The sequence below is a fragment of the Crocodylus porosus genome, unplaced genomic scaffold (genome assembly GCF_001723895.1).
Source record: "Crocodylus porosus isolate Cpor-Errol unplaced genomic scaffold, CroPor_comp1, whole genome shotgun sequence".
In the NCBI taxonomy this organism is placed as follows: domain Eukaryota; kingdom Metazoa; phylum Chordata; order Crocodylia; family Crocodylidae; genus Crocodylus; species Crocodylus porosus.
The window spans coordinates 4,649,614-4,664,499 of NW_017728923.1; the positions used below are offsets into that span (position 1 = coordinate 4,649,614).

The following is a 14,886-nucleotide window of genomic DNA, read 5'->3' on the forward strand; positions in this document are numbered from 1 at the left end:
AACCCAGAGCACCTCAGAGTGCCCCCCCTCTACCCCCTTGCTAATTAACGAGGAAGTATATTCCTCCTTGATGTAGAGTGCTACTCCTCCACCTTTGTTTCCTATCCTGTCCCTCCTGTATAGCCTATAGCCCTTGACACTCACCCACTTCTCCCACTCTCTTCTGCTATAGAGATGTGAAGAGGTGGAAATGATGAAGGGACAGGTGTCCCAGGAGCAGGAGTTGCGCGCTGTGGTCGAGAGCTGTTTGATGGAGCGAGATGTGGCCTGGAATGATGTCCAGCTTCAGGTGCAAGAGGCACAAGCCATAACAAGAGATGCTGGAGTCTTACTAGAGCAGATCAAGTAAGTAGTTCCAAGGAAAATGAAGAAGGGGCCTACCCCAGGGAGGCCATCCCAATGTTCCCATCCACAAACAAGATCATCAGTCCAGTAGTTGGTGTTGACATTGGTCTTGCCATTTTAGTTCACCTTCCAATGAGAGGAACAGGAGCAGGGAAGTTTGCTTTACCCATAATCAGGAGGGCTGAAAACTTGCTCTGTTTTTTAAAGCAAAAGCTGTCCAAGGGCCTGTCCACACACAGAAGGTTGCACTAGTTTAAGTGAAAGGGTTTGAACACCAAACCATTGTAGCTTTGTATGTAGATGCTGAGTCTAAACCTGCTGAGTCCTGGCTTAGCTTTACATCTGTGTTACAAAGGTGCCACACTCGTGTGTGGATCAGGCTCAGGTATCATGCAGACTTTGATAGCCCCTAGCTTAGGCCTTCTCCTGCTCATCCCTGCCCCTCCTCCTCTTCTTCCCCTGTAGCTCCTCTGTGGATGGGGCAAAGATAGCTGGGGAGATGGACGAAAATCTCAGGCACATCTTCTGCAGCCTGGGAAGGAACGAAGAGCAGTTTGTAACCCTGTGAGTTGCCAAACTGAAGAAACGTTTCCTCTCAGTTAATTGTGATCCCTTGGCAACCCGAGCAGGTATTTACAGGGCATAGTAGTGGCTTCTGGGCCATGCTGGCATGGTGTTTTCTAGGAGTGCCCATGTGCCTCGCTAACAGGGTTTTGTCCCATTTGGCAGAACCTGTCAGACTGAGCTGTCCTCCCGGCTGAATCAAGAACATGTGGCTAGCAGGAGGCCGGAGACAAAGGCAGAGCTGAGAATGGGTGAGTGCAGAAGGCTTGAGTGAGAGGAGCAGAACCATGTGCTGCACTGGCTCTGTATAGTCACAGGGGTAGATGAAAAAGTTAGCAAGCACAAAAACAGACTAAGCAAAAAATACAGATACTGGAGAAAGTACAAGAGGTGCCTTAAAAAAGGTGCCTTTTTAGAACTGAAAGTGCAACTAGTGATTGTCTCTCAAATGGCTGAACAGCTTTATAAACAGGAAAGAATGATTTAGGGTAAGATTCTTTCTAGAGCATTTAGGTCCTGTTGATTTTTTTGGTGATTTTGCTTTTAGATTGTCTAAGATAAACGTTCCCAGAAACACCTACACGAGTGGAAAGTGTTGGAAGCCCTTTGAATGTCTGTATTGATGGAAGTATTTGTGAGAATACTTTTGTTCAGGTTTAGACTTTCCCCATCAGCCCACCTGTGTAGGCATCCTGACCTGGCATAGCATTAGCCCACCTGGTGTGTACCACAGGAAATTCACTAAAGGTGCTGCTGCCTCACTGACAACTGTTTGTAAATCCCAGGAGAACTTGGGTGGGGTCAGAGATGAGAGCAGGACCTTCACCTCTTATCTCAACAGGAGTGAAATGAGCAACTGCAACCAGCAAATCTAATTCCATTCCCTTGTGATTTTTTTTGTGTTGGACCTATTAAGCATCTCAAGGGCAATGATTTTGAGCACTAAATAGTGGAATTTCATAAACAGCCACTCGTGCAGCACAAACATTCCTTTAAATTATGGAATGAATGGAGAAAGGGAAACCAGTTCTTGTTATGTGTGGACTTAAGTGACTTGTTTGATGCTGGATCTCATTAAATCTTGCCAGACCCACCCAAATCAAGCTGCTTTCATGGTGAATGCTGTCAGCAGCATTGAAGTCCAAGCCCTCATTTTTTTGGGCCATGCAATGCAGAGGCTGTAGAAGTGAGTACAAGTCTCTCTGCCCTTTATCTGTCTCTCCCAGGCCTTGAAGAATGGCCAGCTTCCTTGAAATCCTTGAGCCTGCCTGAGCTGTCAGTTCTCCTGGAGGAGTGTGTGGGAGAAATGGGTAAGATGGATGGCAGTGTTGGGGCTCTTGCTGGGGACCTGTGGCATGTCTGCTGCTTTGGGAAAAAGACCTTCTTGGGTAAAGCTCTTGCAGCCTGACCTGTATTGGGGTGTAAGCCTGTTCCCCTTTACAATCCAGATGGGACTCTTCACACTCTTGGTGCTGGTGTGGGTGTCTTTTTGTATATTTTTCACTGCTGCCACAGCAAACCACACTGCACCTGTATGAGAGCAGACCTCGGACAGCTCCTCTCTTTGGGTATCCCATCTCCATTCTTATATTCCCCCCTCCCCAAGTCTTGTGTTGCAGAAGCCTCAATCTAGCCAGTGAGGCCCCCCTGGGGGCTCCCTTCAGAGCTTATGGGAGCCACCATCATACTCACCACAGGCAACATGCTGCTGCACTCTGCCTTGCCCTGGCTGTGAGCTTATTGCCTACACAGTGCCACCCTGCAGCAACCTCTTTGAAACAGAGTTCTGGTGCTTCCCCCTCTCCTACTGGTTCCAGATGCACTATTCTTCCCAGGGCACAGGTCCTCTTCCCTGCTCCCTCAGCCCAAGCCCTTGCCATCAGTGCCAGTAGTTTTTCTGTGCAGTGATGGGGCTGCTTTGCTCCTTCTGTTCTTCTTCATCTTTTGTCTCTGTAGAACATGGCTTTGTTCTACAGAGAACACTTCTCTCATTGTCCCCAAGCAGGATGTCAGGTGCTAGGAATGCAGCAACAATGCCAGCTACCACTCTGTGTGCAGCAAGCCTCCCTTTCTGCCAGGGGGAGTACTGGTTAGGACCTTAAGATTATCCCCAACTCTTCTCAAACAAGCCCTAGGGCAATTTTTCTGGCACTGGGAGGGGGGGAAGACTCCTGTCTTATGCAGAATGCCATCTGTAAGCTGTCCCCCATCCAGTGGTGCCAGAGCAGCCTGGGGCTGCGTGGCATTTGAATCCATGGCTTTCTGGCTCCAATGCATGCCAACAAGCTACTAGAGACTTTTTGCACATCGGCCGTAATTACTCTCAATGGCTGTCCTATGGCCCTTGCCCCTCTTAGAGCCAGGCAACTCAGGGTGGTTCTGTGGCTCCCATGTCACCTTGTGAGACAAGGGTAGCTTTTTCCCATGCAGCCAGAGAAGCTGGCTGGGACATAGTCTGCTTTTTCCCTGCTCTGTCCCCTGCTAATATGGCTGTGCTGGAGAAGACTGTTCTTCCTAATTGCGCTCATTTTCTCCTGTACAGCAAACCATGCAGCTGCCTCTCGAGGGTCCCTGTACTGTTCTCCTAACTGGAAGGCAGAAGAAACAGAGGGAGGGCTGGGTTAGAGAGACCTGGGAATAGTGGCGTGACTCCACATCTTCCTTGACTTGCGTAGTCTGGTGTGGTAGGTAATGGTGGGTTTTCTCTTTGGTCCATAGGGAAAGCTCTAGAGTCTGTGACTCAAAATCTTACCAGGCTTCAGGACCAGGGGCAGGACAAGCAGAACTGGCCAGAACCCTAACAGAAGAATGGTGAGTGGGGCAAGGGGCTGGGATCAATGTCAGTGTCCATCAAATGCTGCTTTCTCCCTTCACTTTCCTTTCTGTAGCTCTGCCTACATGCTTCTATCCAGATCTGAAAACCTTGAGGGTCACTGCAGTCAGCTTGAGCATTTCAATAGGCCCCTTAAAGTTCCTCACATGAACTGCTGTAAGCCCCTGTTCCCAGCTCCCATTCCTCTGCTCCTAGTGAAGGGTTAATTTTCGAATCTGCCCTCCCTGGTTGGGGCCTTCATAGATTCATAGATGCTAGGGTCAGGAGGGACCTCAATAGATCAAGTCTGACCCCCTGCTTAGGTAGGAAGGAGTGCTGGGCTCAGATGACCCCAGCCAGATGTCTGTTCAGCCTTCTTTGTGAATAATGTCTGTCTCCTTCCCCTGTAGGAGTTCTGACGTCGGGTGACTGTTCCACCCGGAAGCTGAGTGAGTCTGGGAGAATGAGCACGAGGGCTGGTTCGACAGTACAGCTCCTTTTCCTCTCTGAGAGCACAGAGGGAAGTTGAGGCAGCAGGTGCCTGGAGGATGGTGTTTGATCAGCTGGGAACATGCTTCAGAGAGCAAGAGACAGCAGAGAAGAGGAGTCATGTGAGCAAGCAACCCCATGGTCCCAAAACAGTTGCTTTCCTCATGCCAAGAGTTAGTGCATTAGCTGAAACTTTGAGAATGGAGAAGTCAGTCTCCCTCTGGCCTCTCCTGGAGACCCTACCTACTTTGCCATTTAAGGTCATGTGATTTTTGAACAGCTAACTATAGTCAACCAGCCAGATTATCCCACCTTCCCCACACTTCTCTGAACCTTTGTAATGCTTCCCTCTGCTGTGTGGTATCTGCCAGGAGCTGTCCCAAGAAATGTACCTGGTGCAGCAGTGGAGACTGCACCAGTGTTGGCTAATAGGTGCAGCCCTAGAGATTGAAGGAGCCAGAGCTTCTCAGGCCATTTCAAGAGTTTGGCCTGCTCGTTGAGGCTTGTACAACCTGAAGCAAAAGCCTTTGTCTCTGCCCAGTTATCTTAAGGAGTAGGATCCAGTAGCCCATACTCTGTGCTGTGCAGCTCTATTCTCTTAAGAGCTGCTTCTTCCATCAGACTGCTGTGACTAAACTATTAGGCTTCTGCCTCCATGGATGTCAGTTTGATTTATCTTCTTCCTGCTAGGCCCATGCACTCCCTCCTTCCCTATAAAGAGCTTCCAAGCTGTAGGGGTGCCCTCCAGGCAGTGGGGCCTGACATCTGCCCTTGCTTTTTCTCTCAAGCTTAAAACAGCCCAGGTGACTCCTGGGTTAACCCTTCAAGAGGGCAGCTGTGAGAGGTGCGTCCATGCTCCCTGCCATGCTGAGTCAGCCTACTCCCAGAGGTTTCGGAAGCAAACAGCTTCCCCTGCTGCTATAACATATACCCCTTGAAAGTGCTCCCAACACATGAGTTAGAAACATGGCAAGGAGGTGGCATCTACTGCTCTTGCCTGCTGTGAATTCAGGCCTGCCCTCTATGCACTTGTGTGTGACAGGTGCTTGGTCATATTGAGCATTGGGAGCAGGGGTCTCAGCCTTGCACCGGGCACTGTAAAATGTCCCTCTCAGTCATATTCTGACCATTGGTCTCACAACCCATCACTTTCAGTGCTGGCCTTAGCTAAGGCTGTTTTCTGAGTCCTCACTCTCTCCTCTAACATCAAGAGTATCCATCTTGAAGGTTCCCTTCCCCACATTATAAAATCTCCTCTTCCTTCCTGTGAGAACTAAGAACTTGCTTTCACACCTGCCTCAGCTTTGGGCTCCTGTTCTTGTTCCAAGGGCTGCGAGGTGCAGTGGAAAGCAGCTGCATCTCTATGCTGTGCTCTCATTCAGGCTGGAAATGGGGTAGATAGGCTCTGCGATTCACGAGCACAGAAGTGAGAAGATGCAAAATAGGGCTGTCTGAAGAGCTGAGCAAAAGAAACTTCTTCCTAGTCTGCAGCTCTGAAAATGCTGCAAGCCTTCAAGCACTTCCCTGCAGTATGCCTTTTGATGCTGGGGATCTCTCTGGAAGGGGCTTTCTTCATTATCTGTCCTTGCATCCCAGAAGCTGGGACTTCTCAGAGAGCAAGTGGGAACTCCATTAGCAGATGCTACAGAAGGAGACTGCCTGCACTAGGTACTTGGCCCAACCGCCAACACCCACATGCTGCTCTGTTCCTTGGAGATGTCTGGCCCCCTGCTTGTCTGTAGCTAGAGCTGCTGTAGTTGCCAGTTGCTCCAGGAGCTGGTCCCCACCTGTATGCAGGCTCACAGGGCTCAGTGTGACTTGTTTCTACAAGGTGACTTCCAATACTGTGCAGCGATTTGTGCCTTGACTTTGTGTGCATTGCCAAGCCCCTGGCAAAAGACCATAGCCCTACTGCAGGGAGCTTACAATGCAGTGGTTGTTCTTAACTGATAAAAGGGAAGGATGCTGGATTTTTTTTTTTTTTTACAGTGGATCTTGACTACAAACACCAAAGTGCAAACTCTGACCCCATCCTTTGGGCTGGGACCACCCTCCAGTCAGCTGTCTGTTACCATAGAGAGTGGGCCATTCCAGTTGAGTGCAACACTACTCTGCATGCAGTGGAGGCAGCACCTAGATCAATTTGTCCCACAAAATCCGTTTGGTTGGGTGTCTCTGCACCTTCCTGACTCCTGTGGCTGAATGGAGGTGGTTCCCAAGGTGGCTCATGACTGTCACCAGTATACTCAGGGGGTGGCACTTCTGTGTACTTCTGTTTTACTTTGAAACTTGAGACCAAAACTGTTGTATGTTTTGCAAATGAATCAATGATTTGGATCTGTTGGTGCTCACTTGGCCAAGTCTGCAGGGTCAGCAGAGTGATGGGTGGGGGCAGGTTTTCCTGCCATGGCTCAGAGCAGAGTTCCAGGAGTTGGCAGCACTGTTTTACTCTCCCTTTTAGTGTCTCTGATTCCAGTGTCTGTGGATAGGGATCTCACTGAAACAGAGCCTGTGAACCCTTCAAAAGAAGGTAAAGTCTCTGAGAGAGAAAGGAGAGCTTGGCTAGAGTGGGACACTTGGCTACACTGGTAACACTTTGAGCCTGGCTGCTTGTTCCTCCAGCTCAGCTCTTGCAGGAAGGGTGGGGAGGCGGTGTAAAACTAGTTTTAAGATACCACTTGAGTTTAATCTATTACACACTAATTAGGAACCTCTGTGATCCCTGGCATAGTGCAGAATCTGCTGTAACTTGCCATTGCCATTGAAGCTTAGCTATTTTAAACTACATCCCTGCCTGCAGCAGCAGCATAGGTCTAGAATGGAAAGGTTGCTCAGGACTCATCTCATTCACTATAAACCTGTGCCTCCTTTGGGGTCTTCCCTCATTTTGGTACAAAGGTGGGTGGGTTTGCATGCTGGTTGCCCATTAAGTTCCATAAGTCTGTCTGCATGAGACTACACTTGCTGCACTGGGTCAGTTTGTTCATGGGGATGAGGGGGACGAGCCCTTAAGCAGAGCTCTCTAACAGAACCTAATGCCGCAAAGTTCTCTCTGCATCAGGCAGTAAAGATGGGCTAGGCCTGCCCTGCACAGGCAAAGGAATTGGTTATCTTAAGTTGCTAAACAAAATGCTTATTTAGAAATAAGCTGCTTCTGGCCCCCTGCCTGTGGGCCCTTCTGGAGCATGGAGAATCCCTACAGCTGTATTTGGAGCTGGGCATTCTTTCTCCCTTAGTAAGAATTAATTATATCAGGCCTCTGACAGCCCCTGCAGAGATACACGTACACTCAAATGGGCAGCCTGGTGCAGACATGGTGCTGTGAAAAGATGCTAGTGACCTGACCTGGGGTCTCATTCTGACCTCATGATGCAATGAATTTCACAAGCCCCTTGACCAACCTTTCCTATTTCATCCCCGCAGACATTAGCTTTGGCTTGCTCAGGCCCCATTTCTAATGTTGTCCCCTGGCAGTGAAGGTGGCAGGACTTGAGTCTCTTTCTGAACAGAACCAAAGCTCTTTGTGTACCTGTTCCCTTGTGAAGGAAGTGGTTCAATGGCTCTGGGGTTTTCTTCCTGGCCTCAAAAGGCACAAGTTTCTCTGTGTCCTAGTCTAGTGCTCTGCTATTGGCCAGCACTGCTGAAGTGACCTTTGTGTCAGCTCAGATACCATTCTGCTGTGCCCTTTGACCTTTGCAGCGGTCTGCTAGGAATGGAGGCAGCACTGAGTTGTGTGGTGGGAACCTGTCTACTGCAGTTTTACAGCAGACCTAATTGAAATACAAAAAGAGCCAGTGAAGCACTTGTGGAGTGTAGGGTCTCTGCATTAGGCTGAAGCATATTAATCACCCCTAGTTCAGGTTGGGTTTCCACCTGCTGGCAGCTCTCTAAAGAGTAAGTGCAGCACAGGGGGTTGTGATGCCAACCTGAGCCTGAGGAGCGAGGCTTCAACTCCCAGCTCCTTGCTCCAGGCCTGTTCTGGGCTGAGGCTGGGGTCTGAGCACAGGTCCATGCCCTGCAGCTAATGCTTTCCTTTCCTCCTTGCCCAGCTGACAGTCCCTGGCAGAGTAGAGCAGCACAGTTGCTAAAAAATTAAAGTTATTTACATGTGCAAAGACACTGAATGTGCAAAGTGCTGGCCCCTGGATCACCAGTTCTGTAGCTAACAAAAGGTCATGCACAACTGACCAGCTGGCCTCCAACCTGGATGCAGCCACACCCAAGGAGGTCTGGGACAGCTCCTTCCCATCCTGTGCAGCATCACCCCTTGTTGTGCTCCAGAGCAACTATTGGTATAATCCTCCCTGTACATCATGTTGTGTCCCTCCAGAGATGTGTGGGGTTCAGACTTCATGTGCAACCAGAGCATTATTGGTATAGAAAGCATGCCCAGCTGGTGGCTCTTGAGTGATCTGGGTAGAGCTGCTGGTGTTCAGATTCTGATGTCCAAGGGTCCACATTGTAGAAAGCTCCTATTGCCTGCTTTGCTAACCTTGAGGACTAGCTAGGTTTCCCTATGGCTTTTGGTACGATTCTCCTGATTGGGACATACTGCCTTGGTCCTCAGCTTCCAAGCTTAGTCCTTAGGTAAGCTTGTGTCAAAGGGGCTGGGCCCAGGCTTTCCAGGGACCACCTCTTGGCACTTTGACTGAGTGCACTACAGCTGCTAATACTTTGACATCATGCTGGCAGAAGAACACTGTGAACACCCAAGTCCTTGCCCAGTCAGGTCTGTGATCTCTGCACTCACTGTATCAGTGGCAGTGGAGTGACAGAGCTGCCATTCCCAGCTACCATGATCCCTGCATGTTTCTCCTGCAGGTATCCAGAGGTATGCAGATGAAGGGAAACTTTTTTTGGATGCAGTTCTGACTGATGCAGGTTCCATCCTGTGGAGGTAGAGATCAGGTACTGTACCATCAGGTTACTAGAGGTTGGGGGACTGTCCACTAAGGCTGTGCGAAATTTTGCCGGCAGTTTCGTTTCAATGCTGTTTTGACTCATTTTGAGCTCAAAACAGCAAAATGAAAAGAAATGAAGAGCTTCAAAACAGCCTCAAAATGAAATGAGGCAAGTCGAAACATTTAAAAAATTTAGAAACGTTTAGAGTTTCGAAGCTCAAGCTGGGCTTGCCTGCAGGGAAACATAAAGTAAAGTAAGGAGAGGGAGAGGGAAGGAGTGTGCTCTCATTATTGATTCTGTAGCTAGCCAGTGACTGTCATCCTTTCCTGATGTCTCTTCCAATCCCAGTGTTCTGGGGGTGGGATGGAAAAACTGCATAAAAGGTAGCATTGTTTGAACTACCCTGCTTTCTGCCTTGGTGTCAGTTGAGTGAGGGTGCACCTTAACACACACGTACACACATGCACACCTCCCCCACCACCGATGTCACGAGTTTTGCCTGTCAGCAGCTAGTGGTGCAGGGCCCCAGAACCCCTGCACCTATATCCTTGACAGCTGGCAGGCTTCGTGGTCTCAGGAGGGGCTAGCAGGCCTGCAGACTTCACCCTGCTGTGCCTTAACACACTGTCACCCGTGTCATGAGTTTTGCTTGTACAAAGCTTGAAGTGCACCTATCTCCTTGAAATGTGGCAGGCTTCGTTGCCTCAGCAGGGGCTACTACCCCTGCAGTTTTGACCTTGCTGTGGTTTAACACGTACACATGACATGAGTTTTTTGCTTTCAAGACTTAGAGGTGCAGTTTCCCTGAAACCCCTGCACCTCTCCTTGAAACTTGGCAGGATTCATGCCCTCAGAAAGGGCTGCCATTCCTGCATGTTTCATCCAAATCAGGCCAGAAATGACAAAGTTATAGGCTGTTTTGAGATTTCCCACTATAGCCTATGGGCAAAGCGTCAAAACAGTGAAACTGTTTTGATGAAACGGAACAGTAGTTTTGAATCTAAATGAAATTTGAAACTAAATGCTGTTCTGTCGAAACGCAAGTCGAAATGGGATGGTGCCGTTTCGCACAGCCCTACTGTTTACCACCACCACCCCCACCACCCCCCGGCCTTGGGCCTTCAGTGTCCTGCTATCCACTGAACCACAAAGGAGTTCTCTCTACGAGCCTCCCGTGTCTCCAGAAAATACAGCCATGGCTTATGTGTCTTTCAAAGAGCAGAGTCTACTTTAGCTCAACTGTGCCTCAGGATTTGCTGTTCAGCTGCAGTGGAGGGGGCTCTGTGTTGAAGGATCCCAGTGTCCCCCATACCACAGCTAGTGCAGTCTCTTTGCTGGTATGCAAGGCTGTCAGGTGCAGCTGTGCTTTGGAAACAGTTGCTTTGCCCTACTACCAGCACAACCAGTAACAGTACTCCTCAAGCCTGGCTAGTGCTCCAAGTCATCCTCCCTGCTGCACACAGCATCTGCTATCCCTGGTGCAGTTGGGCATGAGCAGAGCAGAGGTGTGGTACCAGCTGCCATATAGTAATAAGTGCATGGGCAGGTCCTGGCTTGGTCTGCCCCTCTAATAACTGGGATCCTCATGGCTCTCTCCTGGGTTTCAGGCGGTGAGCTGGGCACTGTGCCAATGTCATCACTGTGTGCAGAAGAGCATGGGGTGGTCTAACTTCCAGAGCTGCCATTTCTTCTTCATTTCAGACTTCACCTACCCAAAAGAAAAGGAGTGTGTGAGGTGCTTTTTCCCAGGCAGCCCCTTTCTACTAGCTGCCATAGAACCCGGCATCATTCATGGTCCATGCCCAAGTCCTCACCAGCAAGGGCGCGTGTTCCTGGTCAGTCAGAGCAGAGCCAGCTAGTAAGGACTCTGGATTAAGGGAGGTCTATAAAATAACTGCATGGCAGACAGAGCACAGGGGCGCCTACCTCTTTGTTGGCAAAACAGTACAATACAGCAACCAGGAAACCCTGTTGGGAGAGAGAGAGTAAGAGTGAGCACAGGCACGAGAGCCGGACAACAATCTGGCCTGAGCAGGTGCTGGTAGCTGCTGCTCAGTATGTTGCATGTACCTCATGGTCTGCTTCTGGGGCACAGAATAGCAACCAATTACAACTGAGCCCCTGCAGAGGGGGAAGCCCACCCATGCCATGATGCAACAGAATGTCCTACCCCAGCTCCCATGTCACTGCCCCGGCCTCTTGAGGGAGCTTTCTGTTAGGATGTGCGTTTATTTAGGTGGCCAACCAGAAACAGTTCCACCAGCCCCTAATAGGACCTGAATCCATTCACACCCTTGCTTTCCTCCCAGTATAGAGCACACAGCCCTTCTGATACCAGCCACAGGGTCCAAGGAGGGAATGCAGCTTGTGGCAAGTGTACTGACTGGCTTCCATAGATGAACTGGAAAAGGCCCATGCTCTTTTCTGGCTAGGGCAGAGGGGGAGAATGCAGTCACTGTCCCTGCCCAGTGCAGGGCTCCCAGCTCCCTAGCATTCCTGACTTGCCTGGAAAGAGTTGAGGAAGAGTGTGAAGAAGACCTTGATGTAGCGCAGGATCCCCGTAGTTTGCTCATCCGTGGCAAAGATAAAGATGACCTCATGGATCCCAAAGAGCGGGATGAGGGTCAGCGTGGCCTTGGCCAACCTGGAAGCAAAAGGGATTCCCATCCCCAACAAGAGTTAATGGGAGAGGGAACAGGGCCTGTGTTTGGAGGCCTGATGCAGGCAGCGGGTGAAATGCCCAGAGCAGATTGCTGGAGTTCTAGTCCTAGCTCTGTCCCTGCCTGTCAATTAGGGGATAATACTGGCTGCCTGTCCTGCAGGGTGCTGGGAGACTAGTTAGGAAAGACTGTGCAGTCCTTGTTTCTGTGACTATGTGAAAGATTGACAAGTGGGACTGGCCAGCGGCAGCTGAGTTAGCTATTAGAGTTGGATGCTTGCCAGGGAGCAGACAGCAGAGAAGTTGGAGGGGCTTGGGAGGATGTGGGTTGCAGGTGGGAAATGAAATGGGATGGTGAACACCCCCTCCCTGGCACCCCTCCCACCATTACAACTGCCTGCAGCTCCCCTTGCCTGCAAGTGCAGCACCCTGGGAGGGAGGGAGAGACAGGGCAGGGAATGATGCTCTGAATCCACAAAGCTATTTGAGATGCAAAACAAGAATGTTTTAGGCTCAGAAGGAACCCTGCGGAGGGAGTGAGGAGAGCCCTACCCCCAGCGAGCCCAGTAGGTGCTGGGTAGGCATCACCCTAGCATAGACCCGCATGTCCCTGCTCCACTTTCTTCCTGTATCCTGGGTGAGCACTCTACCCACCAGGCTGCTGGCTCTGCTGAGGCAAGTTTCAGTCTCTCCTGCTCAAGCTGTCCCACTTTATACAGATGATTAAACATTCACTGGAGCAGGAGTCAGTACCCAGGTCTTCCACATCCTCCATGTTGCCATGACCACCAGGCTGTTCTGGGTGAGTCTCTTGACTAGGAGCTTCCCTGCCCCCAGACCCAAGAAGCATGTCCTAGGGGATGTGCCATCAGAACCAGCACGTTCCCACAAAACAGCTTCAGATTTGACCATATGGAATTTTCTGACAAAATCCCCATTCTATCAAAAAAACCTCCCAAACAGCTTTAGCCCCAGCATAGACCCAGGCAAGGATGGGGCACAGCTGGCTAGCACTGGTGCCCTGCAGGATGTGAAAGCAATGGTGACTGCAACACACTTGACTTTATGGTGTGGGTGTGTCCCCAGGGCCTCTGCCACATTTCTTAGCAGCCCTCAGGGTTAGCAGCCCCTGTCCTGCAACTTTGGCCAGGAGTCTGCGTGGACATGTGCTTGCATATGTGCGCATGTACACATTTGCAGCAGAGAGCCTGTGCTGGCTGCTCCTTGCTAACACCCACCGCCTGGGTCCCATGTCAAAGCGCCAGGTGCCCTGACCATGAAGTAGCGCCTCCTGATGTCTAATCTGAATGGCCAGAAGGAAGGACCCTGTTAGGAAGCTGGTCTCCACTAGATGTACACCTATGGGCACCCAGCTGCAGCATGCACTCACCTGAGCTTGTAGTCAGTATAGCCCTTCTGGTTTGCCCTCAGCTTAGCCAGGATCACCTTGAGAATCCTCATGAAGATCAGCAGATTAATCTAGAGGAAGGAACATTGGGGGGTGACTTCACTCAGGCAGCATGCCGTTGTGCGTTGCCACATCCCAGCCCTCAGGGTGCCACCTTCTAACCTACCCCATCTGCCATGAATATGCAGGATTAATTTGGAAGTAGTGGGTGGGCAGGGACCCCTGCATACTGCAGGGAGTGGGTGGCAACCAAGCTCTTGGGAGGAGGGTGCAGTCTTGGAGAATGACCCAAGGCCCATGACAGCAAGAGCATTCAGATAACCAAGACACCATAGCAACGTGTGTAATTACAGGCTTGGACACTATGGGACACCATCAAGCCACAGCTGGACTCCAGAGCAGTCTCCCAGGATGCCCTAGGCCAGGGGTTGACACACACGTGCCAAAACATGGCATGTGAAGCCATTTTGCTCATCCCACTTCAGCTCTGGGCAGGACCCTGCCATCTGCCATGAAGCCCAGGCTGTTCACCACCTGCTGCAAGCAGCCCATGCTCTGGGCAGGAACCTGAGCTACAAGGCTACAAATGGCTGCACCAACCTGGTTTGTTGCTGGCAGCAGCTGCACATGTCTCAGGGCAGATGGCAGGGAAGGGGCTGGGGCCGCACAAGGATCAGGCCCCTTGTGGCTCCCCTGCCATCTGCCCCTGGCACACCAACATCTTCCAAGTTAAGGTTGTAGGATTTTTTGATACTTGGCCCAAAACATTGCTGACTCCTCCCTTAGGCTCTCCATACCAGCTGGGACAGTGTTCCTGGTGTCTCCCCTTGGTTACCCCAACAGCCAGGTCAGGATCTGAGGGGATGTACCCTGCGTACCACATACAATTCTGCCTCATCTTCATCAGAGAGGTTCAGTTGTTGGTGAGCACAAGTCTCCTCCCTGCTCTGATACCTGCTGCAGGTGAGCAAAGGCCAAAAGGTGTTGGTGCTATTTCCTGAGTGTCTTAGGGCAAGTCCCTCCCCACTCTATGCCTCTTTCTCAGCTGTGCAATGGGTGATGATACTGAGCTCCCCCTCAGGGAAAACTCACTGGGTACCATTAGAGAAGGGTCCAGCTCTATAGTTAGCAGAGGCTGGGCTGTCCAGGGCACAGGCTGTTCCCAGAGGCTGCGGTTGTCCCTGTGCCAAGGTGCCATGGCAGTAACCAGCTCTGCTGCTCTTGGAATGGAGCAGCCCCTGTATCACTTGATATTAGACACAAGAAAAGACATCTGAGATCTCGTACCAGAGATGCCAGCAGGATGGGGATGCGGATAATCCACCAATAGGCCATGTTCTCATTCAGAGCCCAGCACCTTCAGCACAAGACAGAGAGAGGTGTGAGGTTAATGCAGGGCACTGGCTACAGGGTTGGGGGAGGGAGGGGGTTGCACCCAGGGGGCAAGGGAGAAAGAAGCTACTGGACCTTGAGGATATGCCATCCCATCAGGAGGAAGTGTCCACCCCTCAGCCTGATAGTACTGCTGGCACTGAGGGAGTGGTGCCTCCCTGCTTTCTTGAACCTTTCTCACCTGCCCTACCCGTCCTCAAGTCCCAGTCAGTCTTCTACTTCCAGCAGAGGCCAGCACTTGTGGGGCAGATGCCTGGCACACCAGGCATAGCACCAAGCCTGACTCATAGTTTCATACTAGGGTCAGAAGGGACC

At 50.8% G+C, this 14,886-nt stretch overlaps 2 protein-coding genes across 4 annotated transcripts in view; one reads left to right on the forward strand and one right to left on the reverse strand.

Moving 5' to 3' along the window:
* The window catches only part of ANKS3 (ankyrin repeat and sterile alpha motif domain containing 3), a 26,639-nt gene extending 20,459 nt beyond the window's left edge, over positions 1–6,180 (forward strand). For 2 of the 3 annotated variants that reach the window (XM_019539986.1, XM_019539987.1), the window contains 5 exons: positions 173–345; positions 1,075–1,160; positions 2,136–2,219; positions 3,628–3,720; positions 4,132–6,180. In XM_019539986.1, coding sequence (XP_019395531.1) covers positions 173–345; positions 1,075–1,160; positions 2,136–2,219; positions 3,628–3,710 — 426 coding nt within the window. In that variant the 3' untranslated portion in view covers positions 3,711–3,720; positions 4,132–6,180. Of the gene's footprint in view, positions 1–172; positions 346–810; positions 975–1,074; positions 1,162–2,135; positions 2,220–3,627; positions 3,721–4,131 lie in introns of those variants that run through there. The other variant, XR_002102050.1, reaches the window with a different exon arrangement.
* A 4,035-nt stretch (positions 6,181–10,215) lies between these two features.
* LOC109313435 (glucagon receptor-like) overlaps positions 10,216–14,886 on the reverse strand; it is a 13,970-nt gene continuing 9,299 nt past the window's right edge. The window contains exons 9-13 of the mRNA XM_019539988.1: positions 14,467–14,536; positions 13,162–13,250; positions 11,618–11,756; positions 11,039–11,080; positions 10,216–10,820 (exon numbers count right to left, since the gene is read on the reverse strand). Of these exons, the coding sequence (XP_019395533.1) occupies positions 10,749–10,820; positions 11,039–11,080; positions 11,618–11,756; positions 13,162–13,250; positions 14,467–14,536 (412 nt within the window). The 3' untranslated portion in view covers positions 10,216–10,748. The remainder of the gene's footprint in view (positions 10,821–11,038; positions 11,081–11,617; positions 11,757–13,161; positions 13,251–14,466; positions 14,537–14,886) is intronic.